The sequence below is a fragment of the Cucumis melo genome, chromosome 11, assembly GCF_025177605.1.
Source record: "Cucumis melo cultivar AY chromosome 11, USDA_Cmelo_AY_1.0, whole genome shotgun sequence".
Taxonomy (NCBI): domain Eukaryota; kingdom Viridiplantae; phylum Streptophyta; class Magnoliopsida; order Cucurbitales; family Cucurbitaceae; genus Cucumis; species Cucumis melo.
The window spans coordinates 20323847-20347394 of record NC_066867.1 but is presented as its reverse complement, the minus strand read 5'-3'; the positions used below and the strand labels follow the sequence as shown (position 1 = coordinate 20347394).

At 32.4% G+C, this 23548-nt stretch overlaps 2 protein-coding genes across 3 annotated transcripts; one reads left to right on the top strand and one right to left on the bottom strand.

Annotated features, from left to right (window-relative positions):
• Positions 1-10710: 10710 nt before the first annotated feature.
• On the top strand, positions 10711-13973 carry LOC103502087 (probable protein phosphatase 2C 4). The gene is made up of 4 exons (XM_008465913.3): positions 10711-12604; positions 12697-12810; positions 13182-13446; positions 13556-13973. Exons 1-4 carry the CDS (start codon positions 10958-10960, stop codon positions 13669-13671), a joined length of 2142 nt encoding a protein of 713 aa, XP_008464135.2. The 5' UTR covers positions 10711-10957; the 3' UTR covers positions 13672-13973.
• A 964-nt stretch (positions 13974-14937) lies between these two features.
• On the bottom strand, positions 14938-20800 carry LOC103502088 (U-box domain-containing protein 33-like). 2 transcript variants are annotated; one of them, XM_051079454.1, is made up of 8 exons: positions 20374-20800; positions 20050-20168; positions 19012-19121; positions 18111-18681; positions 17215-17532; positions 16984-17130; positions 15727-16449; positions 14938-15274 (listed from the first exon to the last, which is right to left on the bottom strand). In XM_051079454.1, the coding sequence occupies exons 1-8, from the start codon at positions 20654-20656 to the stop codon at positions 15092-15094; spliced, it is 2454 nt and encodes an 817-aa protein (XP_050935411.1). In that variant the 5' UTR covers positions 20657-20800; the 3' UTR covers positions 14938-15091. The 2 variants fall into 2 exon arrangements, with proteins under 2 accessions (XP_050935411.1, XP_050935410.1); XM_051079453.1 differs by having other exon boundaries at positions 16984-17532.
• Positions 20801-23548: the final 2748 nt, after the last annotated feature.

Below are 23548 nucleotides of genomic sequence, written 5' to 3'. Positions count from 1 at the left end.
AAGATGAATGGAATAAGGGGTTGTGTCTAGTACAAATCAGATTAGACAAGGCTCAAAATGCTTGGGGATTCCTCATACCACGAGCATTCCAAACAAATGATTTACATGGCTCCTACCTAAGTTGCTTAGGAAACTCTGTCGATTGATCTAAGGAAGGTAAAATTGCGATTGGGAGGGATAATTCTCTTCTTCTTTTAGTATCACAAGGGTTGAATATGTCTTCTCCCTTTCTCTTTTGATTTTTTTGAATATTCATTATTTGATCCCTTGGTTTGCTTACTGATCTTGCTCTTCTTTTCCAGTTTATCGAAATTCTAGCAGTTTCATTCTGTAGGTTATCCATTGAAGAGTTTGGTGAATATTCAGGATGCTTGCTTTTTGTGGAGACATGGATGATTGGTAGTTTCTGATATTTAGATAAGTATCGTTGAAATTTTTGTCTACCATTAATTTTGAAGGGCCTCTGTTAAGGTTAATAGGATTGCTAGTGTCTCATGTTGTCTATGGAGCTTTTTCTTTTGTTGTTTGAAAATTCTCAAGGGGGATGTGGTTGAACTAATTTAAGGAGGAGTCAGTGTTCTTGATTTATTTGCAGCTCTTCCACGTCCTCTTAGTGGTATTATGTCCTTTTAGAATTTTTCTACAAACACAACTTAAATACTTAGCTCAACTTTACAAAAACAACTTACACTTGTTCCATTCTTTAGGAACGTATTGCTCTGATACCAAGTTGTACGCGACTTAACCTAACCAGCCTCGACGCCTTAAGATGAAGCGCCATAACGCTCAACTTAAGACCTTGAACTTTAACTTGGTTGCCTAACTCCAACTCAAATAATTTAATACAACTTGAAACTTAGACATTACTTATTATGCAATAAGAAATATACAACGCAAGATATCAATAACAAAGACTTTTTTATTTCTTAATAATACATGTTCCAAATATACATATTACACACTTAATTAGATACATATACTATAAAGTAAAACTTAGCACGTAGTGCTCAAATTCAATTTGTGGCAGCTCACCTTTCTTATCCCAACTCAGCCTTAAAACCTGGTTACCAGAGGAAGGGAAAGCTTAAATCATAAGTCAAATACTTAGTGAGTGATAATTTTGGACAAAATTCTGGCATACAATACTTAAAATCACTTTCATAACAGGCTTTAACGCCTCATTCATAAAACATAAACACACATTAGCCTTTCATATTCCTTCCACCATAAATATGAACTATTCCTACGCATAGACTACTGTGATATCCTTTTCATCAACAACATCCCTTAGAGATCGAACTTCTTGGTTCATTTCCCGTTGCTCAGGTTGCTAAGCTTAATATGCTCCTTTTACGCATTGACCAATTTCATTTTGTCATCTAGTCCTTTTCTACATGGTTGTCTTTACTCATTATGTGCACATAATAGCTAACTCACCGATAGGAATAAGACTAACGATTTACTCACAAGCATAGCATACAATCATTAAACTTAGAACTTTACTTGAAACATAACACAAAAGTTTCATTTAGAAATCATTCTTTTTTTTAAATATCAACATATGAACATCATTATAAATCCACAAGAAATTTAGAAGAAATCTCTAACATCTTTAAACACTTTGGAAAATCACTCACAACACTAATTCCTTTCTTTAGAATGCTTAGTCCCCAAAAGACCTTCTTCTCACCTAGTGATTCTTCTTTTCAGTAGAGTAACTCAGGGTGTGTTTGGGGGAAGGAAAGAGTTATGGAAGAAAAGGATTATAATAATCCTAGGATTATGATATAATATGTGTTTGGGGGAAAAATTACTATTGGTAGTGTTATGGTAATATGTGTTTGGAAGAAGAAATATGAAAGGTAGTGTTATAATAGTATGTGTTTGGAGGAGGGATTATGATAGTAGTGTTATGATAATATGTGTTTGGGGGAAGGGTTATAATTGTAGTAATTTAAAAAACAATAATAAAATTTTGATTGGATTATTTGGATAGAATAATGTAGGGTTGTAAGAAAGTAAAAATAGGATAAGATAGGGTTATTTAGGGATTAGGATAACCCAAATCCCCTTTATCATAATCCTTGGACCAAACACGGTTTGGCCCAATTTCCTAATCCTTTTCCCCATAAAACCCCACCCCAAACATACCCTTAAGTATTTCGACACAAACTTCCCTTCTACTGACTTCCGCCCTATTTATACTATACCAAAATTGGATTAGTCATCCATAATTTTCCTTAAGCTTGCTAGCTCCTACTTAAAGTGCTACATGTGTAAGCTTAACGTTTCTCTTATCTATGCTTAGCTTAAGTTTACACACATGACTTATTATTAAGCATGATTAGGAAATTTTTCATATTTTTCGTAACTCTCAATGTCTAGCTTCTTCTCGCCTTACATCAGAATGTCAACTCCTTTCCTCACGTCGCCTAACTCCATTGTGATTCATCATAATGTTTAACTTATCAAAACACTTCCTCATAATGCCTTTTGCAAAATCCTTTACTCAAACACTTATTTCCAAAATAACCCTCTTATTCAAAGACGGGTCTCACACTCCCCAAGGTTAACATAGCTCCCCTATTCAAATGTGCACTCATCGAAATAAGGAATGGAAATAAAACGAAGAGTGCTCAGAACAGTAAAGAAAAATAGAGATGGTTTTTAGAGACTGCTTTGGTTTTTAAGTTTTTGATAATTCAAATGGTGAAAACGAATTGTTTTATATAGAGAGGGAAGCACAACTGAAGGCCGGAAGTGAGGGTGAATGAAAGAACGAACGTGTGAGCCGGAGATGTGCAAACGTGAGTAAAATTAATCGAAGATGGGAGAAGAATGTGAGACCAAAAGAAAATTAACTGCCAAATTAATTTAAAAAAGAAAAGATTACAAATTTAAATGAATAGGTAATAAAAGAAATTACCTCTTTTTTGTCGTGATTACCCAGACCGGGGTCCGATCGGATAGATGGCGGTGCGGTTATGTTATCACCACCAACATACTTTGTCTCCCACTTATAAAGTATTTATACCTAAAGTAGAACCACACGACAATTTTTGTTCGACATTCCGATCTTATTTATTTTTTGTTCATCGAGAGTCAAAAGGGAGTTGTCAAAAAGCCATGGTCCAAGATTTGAAACCATCTGTTTTATCTCTTTTAGCGTTGAATTTAAACAAAAAGAGGTTTTTCCCAAGACTACTAACACTAAATTTGAGTTTTGTTCTCCAAGCATTTGTAGAAGTATTTTTGATGATTCAAATGGTTATAATTTTGGATGTCAAAAGCTTTCCTATGAGGCATTGATTTAGTTGCCCTAGTGTTGAAAGGTCGATTTGAGGATTGATCTTTATTTCTTTTTCATCTTTAAATTAACAAAATTTCTTCCATTCTTTCAATAAATCGATCATATGTTTCCATGGTTGGGGTAAAAACAAGGACGACAGATGGTAGCTCAAAGATGATGGATGGTATCTCAAAGACAGCTAGGAAGGTGCAGTACCAACTGCTGAAGAAAATCCTCAGATAAAGAGGTTCTTGGAGGAATCTTGGAGAACCTAAGATCCTATCTTTTTAGTCCTTTTTCTACGTTAAAATGTCTGTCTAATTTGATCATTAAACTTCTAATTTTATGTACGTATATTGTTAAACTTTTAACTTTGTATCAAGTTATAGATTATTGATTGTTCAATTTTGTTTTATAACCCTTAATGGATAACCTATTCGATTTTTTCTAAAATTTAAAGACATACAAAATACATAACTGAAAGTTTACGATTCTATTAGATATAAAAAAATTAAAATTATATCTCATTGATCAAATATTTTTTAAAAACGCTAATGATGTATAAAAGACTTACTAATTAAGTACAAAGTTAAAATATGAACTAACACAAGTTTCAAGGTTTATGGACTAAATTTATAGTTTAATATCTCGTTTGGTAACAATTTAGTTTTTTGTTTTTGGTTTTTGAAATTTAAGTATATTTCTTCTCGATTTCTCATAATATTTTGCATTTTAAGTACAGTAAATTAAATTCTAAGCAAAGCTCCAAAAACAAAAACAAAATTTCAAAAGTCATTTCTTTAGTTTTCAAATTTTGGTTTGTATTCTTACCAATATTAAAAAGTAGATAATATAGGAAGAAATTTAGAGGTGTCTACGTACTTTATTTTCAAAAACAAAAACAAAATGGTTATATGTGTGATGTTGATATGATATATAAATTTGGTGATTGAAATATAATATTTTGTTTAGTACGCAAACGGTATTAAACCTAAAATATTTGATACTAGAAGTTTGAATTATTCCAAGTGAACTCATCCATAAACAAAGTACAAGAGTTTATAAAGAAATATAGCCTATTTAATTAATTACTTGAAGTATTTAATCCTTTTTGTTAATTATAATCACATTCTTTTACATATACTACTACGAAAGTAGTTGATTATGAATATTAATACTTGTATATAATGGTCAAAAGCAAATGTTGGAAATTGTTTAATACTTTTACAAAATATTCAATCAATTCAAGAGTTGAATTGGTCTGCTTATCCACTCTCATGAAACTACTTTTGAGTTATAAGACTAAATCAAACTAAATTTATTTACTAATTAAAAAATAATAATTTGTTAATAAACATTTTTAATTAATTTATTGCCTTTCTCTTTCAATTTTAGTTCATTCTAACTAAGTTTTGAAAATAACTTATTCAAGTAAAGTACTCGTCTTCATAAAATTCAAATAACAACGTTCAACTATTACTATTCTTGATAAACTTTATAAAGCATTGAATATGTATAAACATGAATTCATTTTTAAAGTAATAAGTTAACAAAATTATATTAATTTATTTATAAGAAGTTGAGTGAATTTTACTTCAAATTACATTTATCTCCCTACCCCTAAACCTAGGTTCAAATAATTGCAAAAGTCTACAAATAAACTAAATTAAATTTATGAAAACACAAGTCAAAATTTCAAGATCCAAACCCTATACCATAATATATTTGTCCAGAAAAATACTTATATTATAATAACTTGATTAACACTATTTAAACAAAGATTAGTCAAAATGGAGGATACTGGATCTCTCCTTCTAGACGAGCCTTTGATTTAATTTACAAAATTTGAAAGAGAGAAAAAAAAAAACAAAAAACATTCAACATAATCATTACCACGTTATAAATCATTAATTATTCCAACAAGTCTCATGTTAATTTTTCTTTTTTTTCAATTTGAATTATTTACGTGATATAATACTATGGTAAACTTCATCCATTATTTTCTGAAATAATAAAAAGAAATATCAAGTTGGGTTAATTAAATAATAATTATGGCTAAGATTAGGACGACAAACTCATTTGGTTTGACTAATATATTTTTATTAATTACTTGCACATATAGTGCCCCACTTGCCAACCATATTCAAACTTTTCAACGTGTTAATAATATATCAAAGATAATAATTCAATTAACTCATTCATATTAATTTATTACATATTATATATATATATATATATATATATATCTTTAAGAATAATTAGATTATTCAGATTTTAATATTTGGCTATATTTTCTTGGGATCCAGAATGACAATTATCACGAAAACCAATTTTTACTTGAATTCTAACCAATTTTAGTGTTCAACTTTAATATTTTGATACTATTTTAATTTTATCAAAGTTCTAAAAAATGAGAAATTGAAAAAAAAAAAAAAAAAAGGACACTAAGAACTACAAGATATCTCTGTCACATTTCTCACTCTAAAACTAGTTTTCTCTTTTCTCGATATCTTTCTAATTATTCTCTTTAAACAGCCTACATACTTGCATAGATTTTTATTTTTCTACATCTATTTTGCTTTCTTTAATGTTTCACACCTTCATCATTAACCAAAAAGTAGTTATCAACCATGTTTGATTTTTATATGTTAAAGAAAAACCCAAAATTAGAAAAGACTACCATCGAATACACTCATTGTTTTTGAAATAATTTAAATAAGAAAAAAAAGTTGTTGATTTAATTTCTAAAAAAGAACTTAAGGTTAATTCAATAAATAGTCTAATTAGTGAAAATTGCTGAATTAAGTTCACTTCAATAAATAACACAGTGTAATTGGTGGAGATAGAGTGTAGTTGATATTATATAAAAATGAAAAAGAAAAAGAAAAAAAAAAGTTAGAGTTGATTAATATATGTTAATAAAATATAAAATTGGTTTTAAAAAATAAAGAAAGAAAGAAAGAAAGAAAGGAGGAAGTTTGTGGAGATGGTGGTTTCGTAAGCTTTCCCCACTTGCAATATTTGAAATCATTATGACTTTGATTTTCTTTTTATATTCTTATTTTATTTCTATTTCTTTCCATCACGGGATATTGTTTATATGCAAACTGGACATTGAGCATTTCTTTTAATTCTCAAATTTTGACTAATTCAACCTTTTAATTCTAATTTCTCTCCCCCTAAACTTGGATTTTCCTTCTTCTAGTTTTCTTCCTCGTTGTAATTTGGATTAAATTTCATCGGATTATTATAACTATTACGGAAAAATACCCTTTTGTCCATACATTTCTAAATATTAGTTTTATTTAAATTTGGTAATAGTGTTTTAAAATATTAAAATACTATAAAAATAAAATATAGTAAATGTTTTGAGATTTTTTAAAAAATAAAAAATTTAAAAAACTATTTAAAATTTACTCTACTTGATTTTTCTATAAATTATAAATATTTTGTTTTTGACGAGTTTTTAAATATTTAATTAATTTGTAAAAAAGTAAGTATTTAATTATCATTGTTGAAGTTAAAAGTGTTAGAAATTTAGGATAAAATTAAAACGAAATTCAAATATAAAGTAAAATGGTAACGTTACAAAATTTATGGATTACATCAAGGTGAAATTCAAAATTTGAAGCTTTTTAATATGGGAATTTGAAATATATATATAGACGAAACTGAAACCTAAAATTTAGGGGTTAAAAAAGATATTTTCCAATATTGTTATTTATTTGTGTTGTAATTTTGGTGGCGTTGGGTGTCACGGTGTACCTAAAAACCATTTGGGCATTGTCTGACGACTCTACATAATGGTTTCATTTTCCACGTGGAAGGGTGTCATTGGTGCACGTGTAGGAGTATCAATGTAAAGCGATATGAGCTGGAAGTGGAGAGAGTATAGGATCCCTTTAGCTTATGGGTCATTTTATATTAATTGATTCAACTCCCTAATTGACTTCCACAATACTGATTTTATGCAATTTGAATTGACAATTTTTTTTTTCTTCCTATAAATATTCGAAAAAAATGGGTTCAATACATTGACCAATTTTTTATCTGGTAAAAAGAGGATTTTCTTTTCTGGGAAATTAACAATTTGACTTTGCATTGGGAATGAGGGCTTTTTTTATATTAATAATAATAATAATAATAACTTGATAAATAAGTTTGAAGTTTTGAATCGTATGTAAAATGAAAGTGTTAAAACTTAAAAGCATTAGACTTTTTTTGAATGTAGTCATTTCATGCTGAATTGAAATTTAACATTCTGTTGACGGAATTGTTCAACCTAAGAAAAATGTGAGGTTGAATATAGATGGAAAAGTAATAGCAATTTTACAATTTCTTTTTTAACTTAAAGTAATAAATGGTTGAAAAGTTACTTTTGAATTTTTAAAGATTTAGTACATTTTATTCTTTCAATATTTGTGACTAAAAAGTCAATTTTCTTATAAATTTTTTTAAGATTGAGTTATCTTATTTTGACAAAAGAATAATAGCAATAATTTGTGTTTGTTATTTAAATTAAACTTTCCTATATTTCACACATATTGGTTCTAATCGTTGGACTTCTCAATTTGATATCATAGGGATTTGTTGTTAGTTTTTTGTTTTTTTTTTTATATATATATATTATGTATTTGTATTAATATACTTTCACTCTATAAGTTTCTTTTGTTTCTATTATCCACTTTATATATATTAACGCTCTAAAAAGTCAATTTAAAATTAGAAAATTAGAAAAAAAAAATTGTTTCAAATTTTGTCTTGACTCTCGAGTCATTAGGTAGAAACTAATGTGTTACTCTAAGCAACATCATTTGATCACCAGTGGAAAATGCATAAATTTTATATAGTGGGACACTATATAATAAACACAGATAAAAAAATTCAAATGAACGTAGGATTCAAACCTACAATCTATCGATTGTAAGAATGGGGCACAACCACTACGATACAACCGTATTTTGTTTAAAATAAATCATTATTTAATATATATTGTAATCTGACACTTTAAAATTAATATTAAAACATAAAAATCGATAATGTAAGGGATACGTTCTGCTAACCCCTTAATAAATCCTCTTCCGATGATCACAATTAAAGAATCGAGAGAAATCAGTCCTAAATTTCATAAATAGAAAATTAACAACAAAATTCATTTCTTAATTTTTAAAGATTTCAGTTTTGATTATAATAAGCATATATAATAAAAAATCGAAGCATCAATTTTAGAATGATAATAGATTCTCTTCATCCTTTATATTTTATACTCAAACTAACGAGTCTTTCTTATTGCTTCGTATTATTACTCGAATGTTAATTTAGCAAACTTCTAAACTACACACTAATGATTGTTTAGGGTTTAGCATGTTATAGTATAAGGGGCGAACTTGAAATTTAAAAAAAAAAAAGAAAAATGGGAAACATGCACAAATTTTGGTTTTCAACTCATATCATATGCACATTTGGCTTATTGACATTTCAACATTTGAATCACGATTCTTTTTTGTATGATCTTGTGCATGCAAAAGATCAAACCTTTTGCCTCAAAATTAATAATACATATTTCATGTCAATTCAATTCAATTATGCTTATAATAATCAAAATTAGATGTTAATTTTTATTATTTTATGATGAGACTACGTATTTTGTAAAAGTATTAAATCTCTAATTAATTTAACTGTATTAAAATTCAACACTAATTTATACCGAGTAAACTAAATCGTTATAGATTTTAAACTTTAAATTATTATAAAATTTAAAGCACAAACAATAAATTGTTATAGAGATTAAAAATGATATTTAACTCATAATATAATGTTTAAATGTATAGGGATTGAAATAAAAAAGAAAAAAAAAAGGAAAAAGAAAAAAGAAAAGAAAGAAGAGAAAGAAACGGAAAGTCAAGGCTACCTAATACTCTCAAATTGTAGTAAATGCAACGCAATTACTAACCAGCAACCACTCCACCATACCAAATTCAATAAATAACCAACCCAACGCACTCTAAAATAAATAAAATAACCCTTTTTAAATTTATTTCATAAAAAAATTGAACTTTATAGAAGGAATTTAATACCAATTTGTTGCTTTTATTGAGAAAATAACTTTTTTTTTTTTTGAAAAAAAGTCAAATTTAGCTGCTTGAGGAAAAGATTAGTCGAGAAACGTCAACAAAGCTATGGGAAGTTGCCAGGTGTCGGTCAACCGTTATTTTCATCAAACTATTGCGTATGATCCAACGGTGATCGTGACGCGGTTTCCCATGCAAACATTGTTATTCATTTTCTTTCTCTTTTTGCCGTTTGACTTTTTATTTATTTATGTTTTCTTCTCTAATTAATTTCCAGCTCATCTAACTCGCCCATTTATGCGCGTGGAAAACGTTTTCCGGTGATTAAACTACGTACGTCCATTTTGGTAACTGGGCCTACTTCACCCGCGCGTGAGCATAGGAATACTTTTACTTCTCCCCGTCCTTGGAAATTACGTTTCAAAATATTTATTATTTTGTAAATTTTTCATTTTCTTTTCTTTTTACTCTTCTACTTCTGCTTCTAATAAATCTTGAAATTAGTAATTGTAATCTAATTAAACAGTGAAAAAAATTCATAAAGTCTTTTCTTTTTGCTTTTTTTTTTTTTTCCAGAGAGTCCTAGGTCTTTTTAAGTCTCTAAATTGTATATCATTTGTCTTCTATTTCATGAATAGACATATTTTGTTATTGAGTTCTAAAAGAGTATACATTTTAGTTGCAAAATTTAAAATTTAAGGATACGCTTAAAATGTAGTTGAAGAAAATAGTCGTAGATAAAAGATAAATTTTTTACTTTTTTTTTTTTGTTTTAAAAAAGATATTCGTATAGATAGTAAAAAGAAAAAATATTACTTACAAAATATAGCAATCAATAATTTTTTCAAATTATAATTATTATATAGTTTTAGTTAAAAATAATTGTTAAAAGTTTGAACTTAAAGATTAGTTTATAGTAGAAACACTAAGTTTAGGTTAGTAATATTTTGAAGCAACTTAAATTATATTAATCTCTGCATATGTTTTCCAATTGAATAATTGGGTGCAATGAATAAAGATAAAAGAATTCTAGCGTTTTTCATTTAAGATTTGTTTGAAAAGAAATGGAAAGGAGGGTTGAAAACCAAATAAAGGGGCAAAAAGGTAACTTGAGGAAAATTTATTTTATTTATTAAGCCTAAACTAAACTAAACAAAACAAAACAAAACTAAAGGAAGACGTCTATATTGAGTCCGAGTAAAACTTCCAACCTTAGTCAACGCCCCACCCTACGGAAAATAAGGAAATATATATACTTATTTTCTTTTCTTTTTTTTTCTTTAAAAGAAAATTTTGTCATTTTTATTTTTAATATATATATTATTTTTTTTCCAGATTTGAAACCAAGACGGCGTTTTTCTTATTTCAAACAATCCCTACTCAAAAGTCAACGCCTTTGTCTCTCTTTCTCTTTCCGCCTCGTCTTCTTCTTCATCATCTTCCACTCGTCTTCCCTTTCTTCTCCATCTCTTCCTTTCATTCATTTCTCTCTCTACACACCATGAAATATCCATTTGGATACTGAAAAAACCCCCAAAAATATTTTCAATTTTGTTCTTCAAGTTCCGATTTTTTTGTTCTTTTAATAAAAATCCCGATGGGTAACGGGATTGGGAAGCTCGGCGTTTGCTTCACCGGAATCAACGATGGTAGACGGCGTCCGGATATTTCCGTTCTGTTGACAAATCCACTAGATGAAGGTCTGGGGCACTCGTTTTGCTATGTCCGGCCGGATCCTTTGAGACTTTCATTATCAAAAGTTCATTCTGAAGAAACTACCACTTTCCGATCAATTTCCGGCGCCTCTGTAAGTGCAAATACATCAACACCTCTTTCTACTGCTCTTGTTGATCTGTATTCGTACAATAGCATTGATCGAGCGGCGGCTTTTGAGAGTTCCACTTCTTTTGCTTCAATCCCTTTACAACCGATCCCTAGAAACATGATTAATTCCGGTCCGATTTCGGGGAATTTCAGTGGAATCCCCTGTTCTGGGCCTTTGGAAAGAGGGTTTTTATCGGGTCCAATTGAACGAGGGTTTATGTCGGGTCCACTGGATCGGGGGATTTTCTCGGGTCCTCTTGATAATAATTCTACATCCAATGAATTTCAGAGGAGTTTTTCTCATGGTGCTGGGTTTAATTCCAGATCTAGATCAAGAAAAAGCCGGTTAATTCGAATTCTGAGAACCGCAATTTCAAAATCGATTCATCGAGGACAAAATTCCATTGTGGCTCCAATTAAACCGGTTAAAGAACCCGATTGGATCGTCTTACCCGAGAAGCATAACGAGAATTTGACTGTTAGTAGTTTGAATTTCAGTAGCGAAGGTAGTTTGGAAGATGATGATTCAATGGAGAGCCAAAATCTGCAGTGGGCTCAAGGAAAAGCAGGGGAAGATCGTGTTCATGTTGTTGTTTCTGAAGAACATGGGTGGGTTTTCGTTGGGATTTATGATGGATTTAACGGTCCTGATGCTCCCGATTATCTTTTGTCCAATTTATATTCCTATGTTCATAAAGAACTCAAAGGTTTGTTATGGGATGAAAAGCTCGATTCCACTGCTGTCGCGGCTCCGTCTGCTTCCCCTGTTCAGTCCGAAAATCCATGTTCAGAAACAAGAGATTTGGAGAGGAATCGAGTGAGTGATGCTTGTTCTCAGTGTGTAGAACAAGAGAATCATCCTTGTGTTAGCGGAGATGGGAATTCTGGATTGAAATCTAGGAAAAGGAAAGGTAAGAATTTAAGAGGAAAGTTTAGAGGAGCTGCTGAGAAATGGGAGGATAATCAACGGCGTTGGAAGTGCGAATGGGACCGGGAAAGACTAGAACTCGACCGGAGGTTAAAGGAGCAGTTAAATCGATCGAATGGTTCCCGGTTGATTAATCATTCGGATGTTCTCAAAGCTCTGTCCCAAGCATTGAAGAAAACAGAGGAGTCTTATTTGGATATTGCAGACAAAATGCTTGATGAAAATCCCGAACTGGCTTTGATGGGTTCTTGTGTGCTTGTAATGCTTATGAAGGGAGATGATGTTTATGTTATGAATGTTGGTGATAGCCGAGCAGTTTTAGCGCAGAAGGCGGAGCCAGATTATTGGCTTGGGAAGATTCGACAAGACTTGGAGAGGATTAGTGAAGAGCCAGTTCATGATATTGAAGCATTAGAAGGTGATGGAGCATTCACTTCAGCAAACCTTACCGCTTTTCAGCTTTCCATGGATCACAGTACCAGTGTTGATGAGGTGATTTGAGTTGTTCTTTACACATTGTTTTGTTTTGTGATATGATATATTGTTGTTGCTTGATTTAATTCCTGCTGTGAATTGTAATTCAGGAAGTGCAGAGAATAAAAAATGAACACCCTGATGATGCTGGTGCCGTGATGAACGATCGTGTCAAAGGCTCGTTGAAGGTTACTCGAGCGTTCGGGGCTGGTTTCCTCAAACAGGTTGGTAATCTCTTTAAAATACTATGCATTGCTTTTGTATGGATTGTTCTTTTGAAGAAACTAGCTGCATTGATGCTTTCATACTATACTCAACGATTATCTCTCCAGTGGAATGTTGAATACATAATCAATCAGCTGGCGACCGTTCTTTTCTCAACCTTTCATCTTTCGAATTTGATTATACTCATTAGAGTTGCCATCATCATTTTGGTTTGTGTTTGTTAAATGAACGGCCTGTTTGCCATTTGGACTGGGAATTTGATTGATATGACATTATACGATTTATGCGTTTTCCAATCCGAGATTGGATTTGTGATTTCTGTTCTCAAGATTACATCGTTAACATAGATGAATTTTGTTCTTACCTTCAGCCAAAATGGAACAATGCATTATTGGAAATGTTCAGAATCGACTACGTTGGGAGATCGCCATACATCAATTGTTTACCATCTCTCTACCACCATAGATTGGGACCAAAAGACAGGTTTTTGATACTATCGTCAGATGGACTCTACCAGTACTTCACAAACGAAGAAGCTGTTTCCGAAGTTGAACTCTTCATCGCATTGCAACCCGAAGGAGACCCGGCTCAACATCTGGTTGAGTTACTGCTGTTTCGGGCTGCAAAAAGAGCTGGTACGCAACACCCCCACCCTAAAATCCTTCTCTTTTCACACCATTCTGAAATAAAGAAAACCGATATATTTAGATTCCCTATTAACTCGGTTATGACAATAATATACAGGTATGGATTTCCATGAGTTACTCGAAATACCGCAGGGTGATCGGAGGAAGTATCATGACGATGTATCGATCATTGTAATTTCATTAGAAGGGAGGATATGGAGATCTTGTGTATAAAAATAGTGGAAAGAAGCAAGTAGATGATATAGAGAAGAACTCAGTAAAAGGTCAGGCTTTTTTCTTTATGTTAATTTTTTTCTCTTTTTCCCTTATCACCATTGTAAGATGTAGTGAATAAAGTTCTTGGAATTATCTCAAGAACTTAATTCCGCAGTTTACAAGGAGGTGGCAAGGAGATGTAAAGTGTAAAAGCTTGTTCTTTTTAATAAAAAAAAAAAGGAAAAAAAAAACTATCAAAGAAGGAAAATATGTAATTTCTGAATAATTGATATTTCTTTCTAAACGATGTTGTTTCTTCATTTCTACTCTTTTATGTCTTTGTCTCTGTATGTATTTTTTTAAAGATAAAAGTAAATTAGGCGATAAATAAACATCCGATAACGGATCATCTATAGTGATTGTATTTATGTTCCTACGTATCATGAATATACTCTTCTTTTATTAATTTGATATAAAAGAATATTGGTTGGATATATAAAAATGTAATCCCTAAATTCATTTGAATTTCAACCATAGTAGTTGCAAATTTGAATTTTGGCAATGGAATTAAATAAAAAAAAAAGAGAGAGAGAGAGAGAGAGAGAGAGAGAGAGTAAATTAGCGCAACTGACTTATTTAATGGTTAGACATTTCATGTTTTCATATGGTTGGAATAATAAATAAGAGAAAGTTGACCAAGAAAAAGAAAAGAGTAAAGACTCACCAATTAAAACTTAGACAAAGCCAAATAGTGGGTCCCATTCCAGACAAATGCTAAAGTTACAAAGGACACGTGGCAAGAGAAGAATATAAGGTAGGGATTGAGATAGGCAATTGGATTAGTTACGATTCTTTTCTCCCAACTGCTATCTACTTTGGAATTTCAACAGTAAATGCAAAAAAAGAAGGAAAAAAATCAGTTGGGAAGATGAAGTGAAGTTAAGGGCAGACCCTCCCTTAGGACATTAAATTTTGAAATAAAGAAGAATCAGTACCCTATGCTTTCTTATTTATGTTGTGTTCAAGTTTAAGAATATGGTTGAAAAGTATAGTGTCTTGAGTGTAAGGTTGATATTTAAATTTGAAGTTTATAGGAGGAACTAAAGAATTTAAATGAGTTGACTTTTAAATAGCTCAAGTCGTTCGACATTAATGCCTACTTGTGTAGATAGTAGGTTCACAAATCTATGCACTTAGGTAAAATCTGAACATAAAAACACATTAATCAAATCATGAAAGTTTAGAGTAATGTTGTTACTATCTAAAATAGTTTGGTTCGGTCTCTTTTAGAATAAACGTTCTTTTTTTACTGCAAAGGTTATTTTTATCTTTGTAAAATTTCATATATTTACATTGAAGAAGATGCTTTGAAGCACAGACACGAATAATATAAACAACATATTTTACAACAATTAGACTCATTAAATAAGAGAACATTTCAAACTCTGCAAAGCCAATCTTGAATGGCAAGACGCACAACATGATTTGGAGTGAGATGCAAGTGATTGAGTTTCAAATTTGTCATTGGAGAAGTTTCTCGACCATTGTTTAACCATTCATGTATCGCTTCTCCTTCGTAAGTGAAGCCATCTGCTGCCACTTGAGGATCTTGCATGATCTCCTGAAACAAATTCAGTGAATATGTCAGATTAGAACAAACATGGTCTTTTGTTCATAAGAGATTCAAATGCTTGGGGAGAGAGAATACTCCTCACTAACCCGAGATAACCACCATCTATGATATGGCACAATTTCAAAACTATTTGAAAATGAAAATTGTCGTTGTACCACAACTCAAGAAATTTTGATTTGAAAACGTTGGCTAGTTTGCATTGCAAACATATTATAACAGCTAGAACAATGAAAATGGTAGATGCCACATTATGTCCAGCACATCCTACATTTTCATTTTTTGCCAACTCAATCACTTCGGCAGCATTCTCAAGTCATATTGAGTACTCTCCATCACAAGCTTAAAGAAGTCAAATCTCAGAAGCACCATCTCATTAAATAACTTTCTTCCAATCACCGGTCATGAGCATTTGAAAAAGTAAAATAAAATAAACCACTCACCTGGAGAATGGGGCACAAGAAATAAGATGGGACAGGCCTCTCTTCAAAGTCTTGGAGTTGTTTTAATTCTCTCACGATAGTAGGTGTCAGCTCAGGTCTATCACTGCCCTTCAGTTCACAACATTGTAGACCAATATCTACTAACCTCCTTGCAACATCTACAGGCCACTCCCCAGCAGATAAGTCCAAAACCGACTCGAGCCGACCAAATGAAATGGCCTTGCGCAACTCAATTACTAGTCCAACTATTGGTTTTCCACTGAGCAACTGCAAAATGATCAGTCCAAAGGAGTAAATGTCAGATTTGGGTGTCAGAACTCCATCTCGTTGGCACTCTGGATCTGTATGTGAAAAGGCACCCTTTGGTTCAGTGCTCCGCCTAAAGCTTGGGCAGTAAAGTGTTTCTTCAGATACTAGCCTATGAATACCAAAATCACATATTTTGGAGGTCAACTCAGAATCTAAAAGGATGTTTTCGGGCTTTAGATCTCCATGGACAATCTTTTCAGGCTTTGAAGAGTGCAAGAAACAAAGGGCACTTGCAATTTCAGCTATTATTCGTGCTCGAGTCTTCCACGTCAATGGAGGAGTGTTGCCTTTTCGAAAAAGGTGACTTTGGAGGTTCCCATGGGGTAAGTACTCATATATTAGGGAACATGCTTCTGTGCATACGCCAAGCAAAGTCACTAAATGAGGGTGTTGTAGTTTACCCAATACTTCAACCTGTAAGCCAGTAGAAAAAGGCTACTTTCAATCATCAGCCTTAAACACAAGCAATGCATTATGATCAAGCCTAAGCAAGACCAAAAAACAAACTTCTTTTGCGTTGAGAATGCATTTTAAATATGGGGTAGGAATTAAAATCTTAAGGAAAGGTAAGTCAAACACTTCTAAATTCCAGTTTCGTTAATAGAACTTAATTCAACTATTAGTGAAAATACAACTCTATGCTTTAGTAAACACCAACAGTTTACCATAATCTTTTTATATGAAAATATAACCACCAAGACTTTATTCATGAAGATGCTGAAAGACATACATCAATATATCCACGTAAAATTTATCAATTGCAGTTCAGGAAATATGACGTTACTCGTTGTGATAATCTTGTGGAGATCAAGTTAGATGAATTATATTTTACATTGACCTTGCAGGAGCTCAAAGATTCCTTATTAATAACAATGAAATAATTAATATGCTCAACAACAGAAAGAAAATTGGACAGTTTAATATCAGGTTTAGGTTCAGAAGACTGACCTCTTCACGAAACTCTGCTGGACCCAGTATATAATGTGGATGCAACTTCCTTATAGCAACTGTCTTACCCAACATTTCACCCTTATAAAGACAACCATAACCTCCGTGAGAAATCTTGAATTTTTCAGAAAATTCACATGTGGCCATCTGTAATTCCAAGAATGTAAATTCAATCAGCTGAGGTTGGTGCTCCATAACTCTGATTGAAGCATTATAATTTTCCAATACAACCTCCTGACTGTTCCATTGGGACAGCCAATTCAGAGCATTCATCTTTTGGCTTTGTATCGTCTGCTTTTCCTTCTTGAGAACCACAATTGATGCTTGTATATTTTTTAGTTCTGCAGTGGCCTCTTCCTGCTTCTGATTTACTTCCCGTGCCTGAGTGTCAAGAAGAGCAAGAGTCTTCATGGTCCTCTCTAGCTCCTCGCGTATTTCAGTTCTTTCTTCTGAGAGAGTTTGTTTCTTCTCTATAATAGTTCTCAACACTTCTTCAGTCTCTCTCCTAAGATCAATTTCATGTTCATTGACACATTTGAAGACCTTGAACTAAAAGCAAGCCAAAGATTATTCTTTTATTAGAGAAACAACATATTCACCAGTTTATAAAAGCAAAAATTTGTGCACGAAACTATTACTTAGTGTGCAACTAAAGAGTTTCATGCCTTATTAATACCAAACGACACATTTCATTACAAAATTCGTGCAAATCAGGCCATTGAGTTGAAAAACTATCAAGGGTATAAACAGTCTATATTGCTGCAAACCCAAAATGGAAACATATTGAGAAACTTAGAACCCCTGTCTTACACTGAAATCACCATGGACATGAACAAGGTTGGTGACATTCCCATTCTTTTCCTCTTTAGTCAAATAGATAAAACTCCAATCATCTATAACTCAAAATCATTTGTCAGAATTCACTCTCTATTTCAAACTTTCAATGCAACCACGACAAATAAGATGAAAAGGTGGACTGGTTTTAGTAGACAAAAAGAAATTTAAGGCCCAGTGAAGTTGATTGTTCATAATTCATCAACAATAAAATTTTAACTTAGTCCACTAGAATCTTATGACAGAGCATCCAAAAAATAAGTTCACACACAACACATAATAATTATGCTTACCTTTTTTATAGATTCTGCAGCTTCTTGTTCCATCTTTCTACATATTAAATGCATCGCAATTGCTTCGTTCCTTGATGCCTCTGTTTCTAGAATGGCATCTTTAAGTTCATCATTTAAACCCCTTTCCTCAACCTTTGAATCAGATCTTGTTGGTTCTCTCCCTTCAACTGATGAATATCCTGAATCAGAGCTCGTACTAGCTGAACTAGAAGAAATCTGCAAAGGGCATGGGAAATGTATATCCAAAGAACTCGACATAACACCTTCTACATGAAAGGGTTCCTTATCAATGCAATTTAAGCCTTCAATTATACCATTTGCAGAGCTAGAATGAGAATACTGTTGGTCGCATGATTGACTGTTATCAACCAGAGATGACTGTGAACAAAAATTTGTTGTGATAGCCAGCTCGTGCAGCAACGATGATGAAGCAGAACATGATCCTTCAACAGCTTCTCTGGTCCAAACATGGTTCCCTTTGTTGACAAACAATATCTCACATGGCAAAGGGATATTTCTAGCAGCATAATCTGCTTTACTAGAGCTCTTCTTTACTTTCATTCTCACACAACTGCATTAAACATTGAATGAAGAGCAGATACAATATTGTATGAATAGTGGAAAAAATAAATAAATAAAATAAAATAAAAAATTGGAAGAATCAGGTGACAACAACTAGATGTAAGAGATCCATCTGATTCTCTTGTAACAACAAAGTTCTATTGTTTTGCTTTTGTAAGTCTATATCTACATGGATACAACACCCAGTTCAAAGTGTATGGTAATCCAAAGCAATTAGAATGACAAGTATTGTACAGGATAACTTGATTACCTTATTGGTGATAACTAAAAGCATCTTATTGAAGTTCACATATTGCAAAATGATCAATCCATAACTTACCTATCTGCCATAGTCCCCATGACAAGCTTCCTAACGTTGTATTTGTTAACCAAATCCACAATCCCTATCTGAACTTGTTCAGCTTCCATCATAACGATACCAGCTTTGACCTGCAAATGTAATCTCCACATTAGCTAACCCAGTAAACAGTAAATGAGAATGAAAGAAAATTTGTTCCATGATGCCAACTTTATTTGTTCGATCATCTTTTTAGTTGTTTTGTTGTGTCAGCTGGAGATACGTAGGACGGTATTTCAGGTTTTGCACAAAAAAAAAAAATCCTATTTTCTTACATCTCAATATTATCTGTCAATCAACAAGTAATGCTCTAAGTCTTACATGTCAAGGCATAAGGAAAGATGATTTCATAAATTGTGGTAACACCTTTTGGGGCATACAATTAGAACATTTGTTTAACTCAACTCTATGCACCTATGATGGATGACAGTGGGAATTCATAAGGTTTCTTTACTTTTTTTTCTTTTTTTTTTTAACACAAGTATCCAAGCCAGCTTAGGTGCACCTAATCTCCCTGGACAACAAAATAACTAGTCTCACTGAACATCAACTTGACTCATGGTATTTGGTCATTTGAAAACTGACAATAATTTTTACCATATAGATGGCTGCCATGAGATTGAACCCAATCATTCTTACAGATATTTGAAAGAAATTTCATTGTAGGAAGAAAACACTTATATAAAATCTTCCAATACTCCATATGCACGCATATAAAGATTATGACATCCAAAAGCATCTGGAAGTTAGGATGTTGTATATCGTAAAAAACTCTAATGCTGGTTGCTGGAGAGCGTCAGGAGAGATCGAAGCTTAAGAGCATAAGTTTCAACCACTCCTATGAACTAATATTTAACAACTAGAAGTCCTTCCTCGTTCAATAACACAAGCTTCACACGACCTTACTTGAACAAGCTCTGTCCTATATATTGTATAACTTTGTCCTTGAGTTCTAAGGAGATCAAATAACACAAGCTTCGCAATTCGACATAAAATAAAATCAAAGCACATAAATCAAACCTTGGCTCTGTGGCAGTATCCCAAGTAATTTTCAAGAAGCTGAGATGTTTGTTCCCACTCCTTCTTCCTATATGCAGCCACCACATCCGTGTTCGCCTGGCTTGCAGGTAGTTTCCCCACTGCGTTGAGAAGAACGCACAAAGGTTATTCAATGGCAATCCTAGAGTGGAGGAACAGACAATTTCAAATCTCAAACACAAAATTAGAATCTAACCCACAAAGAAACAAACAATTGGGCAACAATTTCTATCTGGGATTTGCAAGTTTAGAAGAAAAAGCAATTATCCCACCGCTAGCATACAATCAAATCAAGAAGAAACTTACGTAGCGTGGGTATAACAGTAGAGAGCTGATGAACATGTAGGAGCCGAATTTCTTTATCACCAAAACAACGAAAAGTCCACCGAAGCAAACTCGTAGACTTCTCAAATGATTTCCCAACAGCCACATAAACAAAATCACCACTGTCGCCGCCAGAAGCTTCTTCGACGACACCACACAAACGAGGGTTCAACATCGTAGGAAGCAAAGTGGAAGAGGAATAAAACCCATGAAGGGCGTTAAGAGAAGAGAAATGAGGAGGGTGATGAAGATTCAATAGCTCCATTAACTAGAAACAGAGTTGCAGAACTCAGAGTCGAAAACAGAGCCAAATGGAAAAGCATGTGGCGCATTCTTTCTCTGAGTCGCCTAAGACATTTTTCTTCTCTCTCCCTTGAGTTTTGATGGGGAATAATTCCTTTTGTGCTACTTTATTCCAAACAAGCCTTGACTTTTATGCTGACTTGAAATCGACCCAACTATTTGAATTTTGACTTCTTTCTATTCATCTTTGTTTTTGTGTTAAAAGGGAACCAGCCAGCCATGATCGACTATATAGTAACTTCCACAGCCATTGTAGATTCTTCCTTATCTTCTTCCTTCATCGTCTCAATCCAAGAAAACGGAGCAGAAGTAGGTTAACGTTGCTTAAGGTGTCTGAGTTACTTTGATGAGATTAGATGTTTGAACTCCCCTTTCCAGATAAACCTCCTTGCGTGGAAAAGGTGTGTTGACATCATTTACATCCTCTATTGTACTTTTAGAAAATACAACACTTGCATTCTTTGAAACCGTACTTTAACATAACACATATCAGATTTACTGAACTACCATCTTCAGCTTTTATGGCAGTAGGCACCTGAAGGCTGGAACTCTCGTGCTACCTGTGGTGGTAAATTAATCACAACATTTCTAGAATAATTTCCATAGTTCAAATCCTTTTGTTTAAATCATAATCATCTCTGATAAATCTTTTGCATTTTTGCAAATATTCAAAAACAACATAGCGGTTCAAATCATGCTCTTAGCACAAATCATCAAGTATAATTCATAAATATCCATGAAATCATTCTGTAGTAAATCTACTATTAAGAAAGTTCATTTATCATAGTACCATTGAAATCCAAGTTTTGTAAACAATCGAGGAACATCAACGTAAGAACTCGTATTTAAAACATATTCATTTCAACTCAACCCTTCAAATTGACAAAAATATATTCGTAGAAACATATTTCATGATCAAGATATAATCATTTCAATCAAATCATTCAAATTCAGAGAAGCATATTCAATAGGAAATATATTCATAAAAGTTTTTTAGAGTACTTTAAATTAAAGGTCACTTATAGTTGATCTGACTTCTCCTTTAATTCTAGTCCTCTTGAAATTCGATTATTCTGAATTTAGTTTGATAATTCTTCTATTGGTCCAATTGGTCCTAATCCAGTTATTTGAGAGATTAACCTTCAACTATAATCATTTTCCAAACTATAACTTTTACCCAAAATTAGAGTTTTACCTTTCCAAATTAAATTCTTACTTTTGAGCTGAACTTAGGATTCCAAATTACTTCAAACATGACCAATTTTCCTTATTTATCCCCCAAAAACAATTGATTTCATTCAATTCCCTACAACCTCACTTTCATCCAATTTAGGGTTACTTTATAATTAAGTCATTCTAACTACCTTAATTTACTTTAATCTTCCAGAATTAATTCGATTTCAATCTTGAAGTATCTTATTTATACCAATCGAGTCAATAATTAAGCTCGATGATCCACAATTAGTCTTTAATTTTGCAAACTCAATCTTTAATTGATGATCAAACCAAAATTTAATAGTTTTAACCCTTTAATGACGAACAAAGATGCCAGACATCATCTTCAACCTCTAGCCAAACATTTTCCATTTTCTTGAAATTTCCGGCCAATGTTCCAGCGATACTCCAACGAGCAATTTCTCTCATTTCAGTCATACACACTCGAAATAACTTATACGAACTTCTTACCCATATATCGAACTTCCTTACCTCAAATTTTGGAGCCTTAAAACACTCTAGACAATATTTTCATGGTGCTCTGTTTTTTTGACGAAGAGTTGCAGAATTTTCAAATTTCCATTCTGATCAATCAAACCAAAATATCACTTAATTTATTTCGCAAAACTCTTCAACTACAACCAAATTAAATTACCCAATAAGTTAGAGCTCACGAATTGCCTCAGATAACTCGGAATTTTGATTAAAATCTTGATTGCTCTGTTTTTAAGAAAATCTGCCCACCTTACTATTTAATCTCCATTTGACGACCTTTCCGGTCTCGGTCTTCTTCCGGAAAGTAACCAAATTTTTTCTTACTCGATGCTCTATAACTTTCGTGAAGAAAATGTTTCAATTACTCCATTTTTTGGGAGAAAAGCTTCAATCTTTACGCCATATACATCTTGAAGGCGGACAACATACACGTTTTGTAAACAACTCCAATTTCTTCAAATTTAAACCAGATTACTTAAAATATTTTTCATAAAACTCATAGAAAACCTCTTAACTAACTAACCTCTGAATTTGAAGCATTGAAAACGCTTAAACAGCTCGATATAAGCTCCGAAATACTCATGCTCTGTTTCATCTAATTTTTCTTGTCGTCTCGGTTTTCTTTGATTTTGACAATTCCAGCTTGATTTAAGTTGTTAATCAACACGTTAGTTACTAACATCAAAATTTAAGTTTCGAATTACTTTTCTAAAGCTCGGAATCTTCAAAATACCACAACGTGCTCCGGTCACCCGAATTGCGGAGAATATTTTAACATTACCTTTTTCTTTTTTTTCCTCTTCTTTCTTCTTCCTCCCTTCCCCAAGTTCTTTATAATTTCTCTTTTCGTTCTGTTCTTTCTTCTGTCCTTTCTCACGAATTTTCAAAAAGAAAAAAGTCGATTTACTCGACAGTGAAAAGACAATTATGCCCTCAATGCTTTTCAGAAAATTACCAATGTGACCTTAATAATTTCGAAAAATTACAAACTTTCAAATATGAACTTTTTATGTTGACTTTTTAACTTTGAATTTTGGGGAGCATTCGTATGTTCTTTGTCTAAATTCGTTATCCGCAAGTTATTTCCTTGATTCTTACTCTCTCTTTCAAATGAAACAAATATTGTCTCAATCACTTTTTGCTC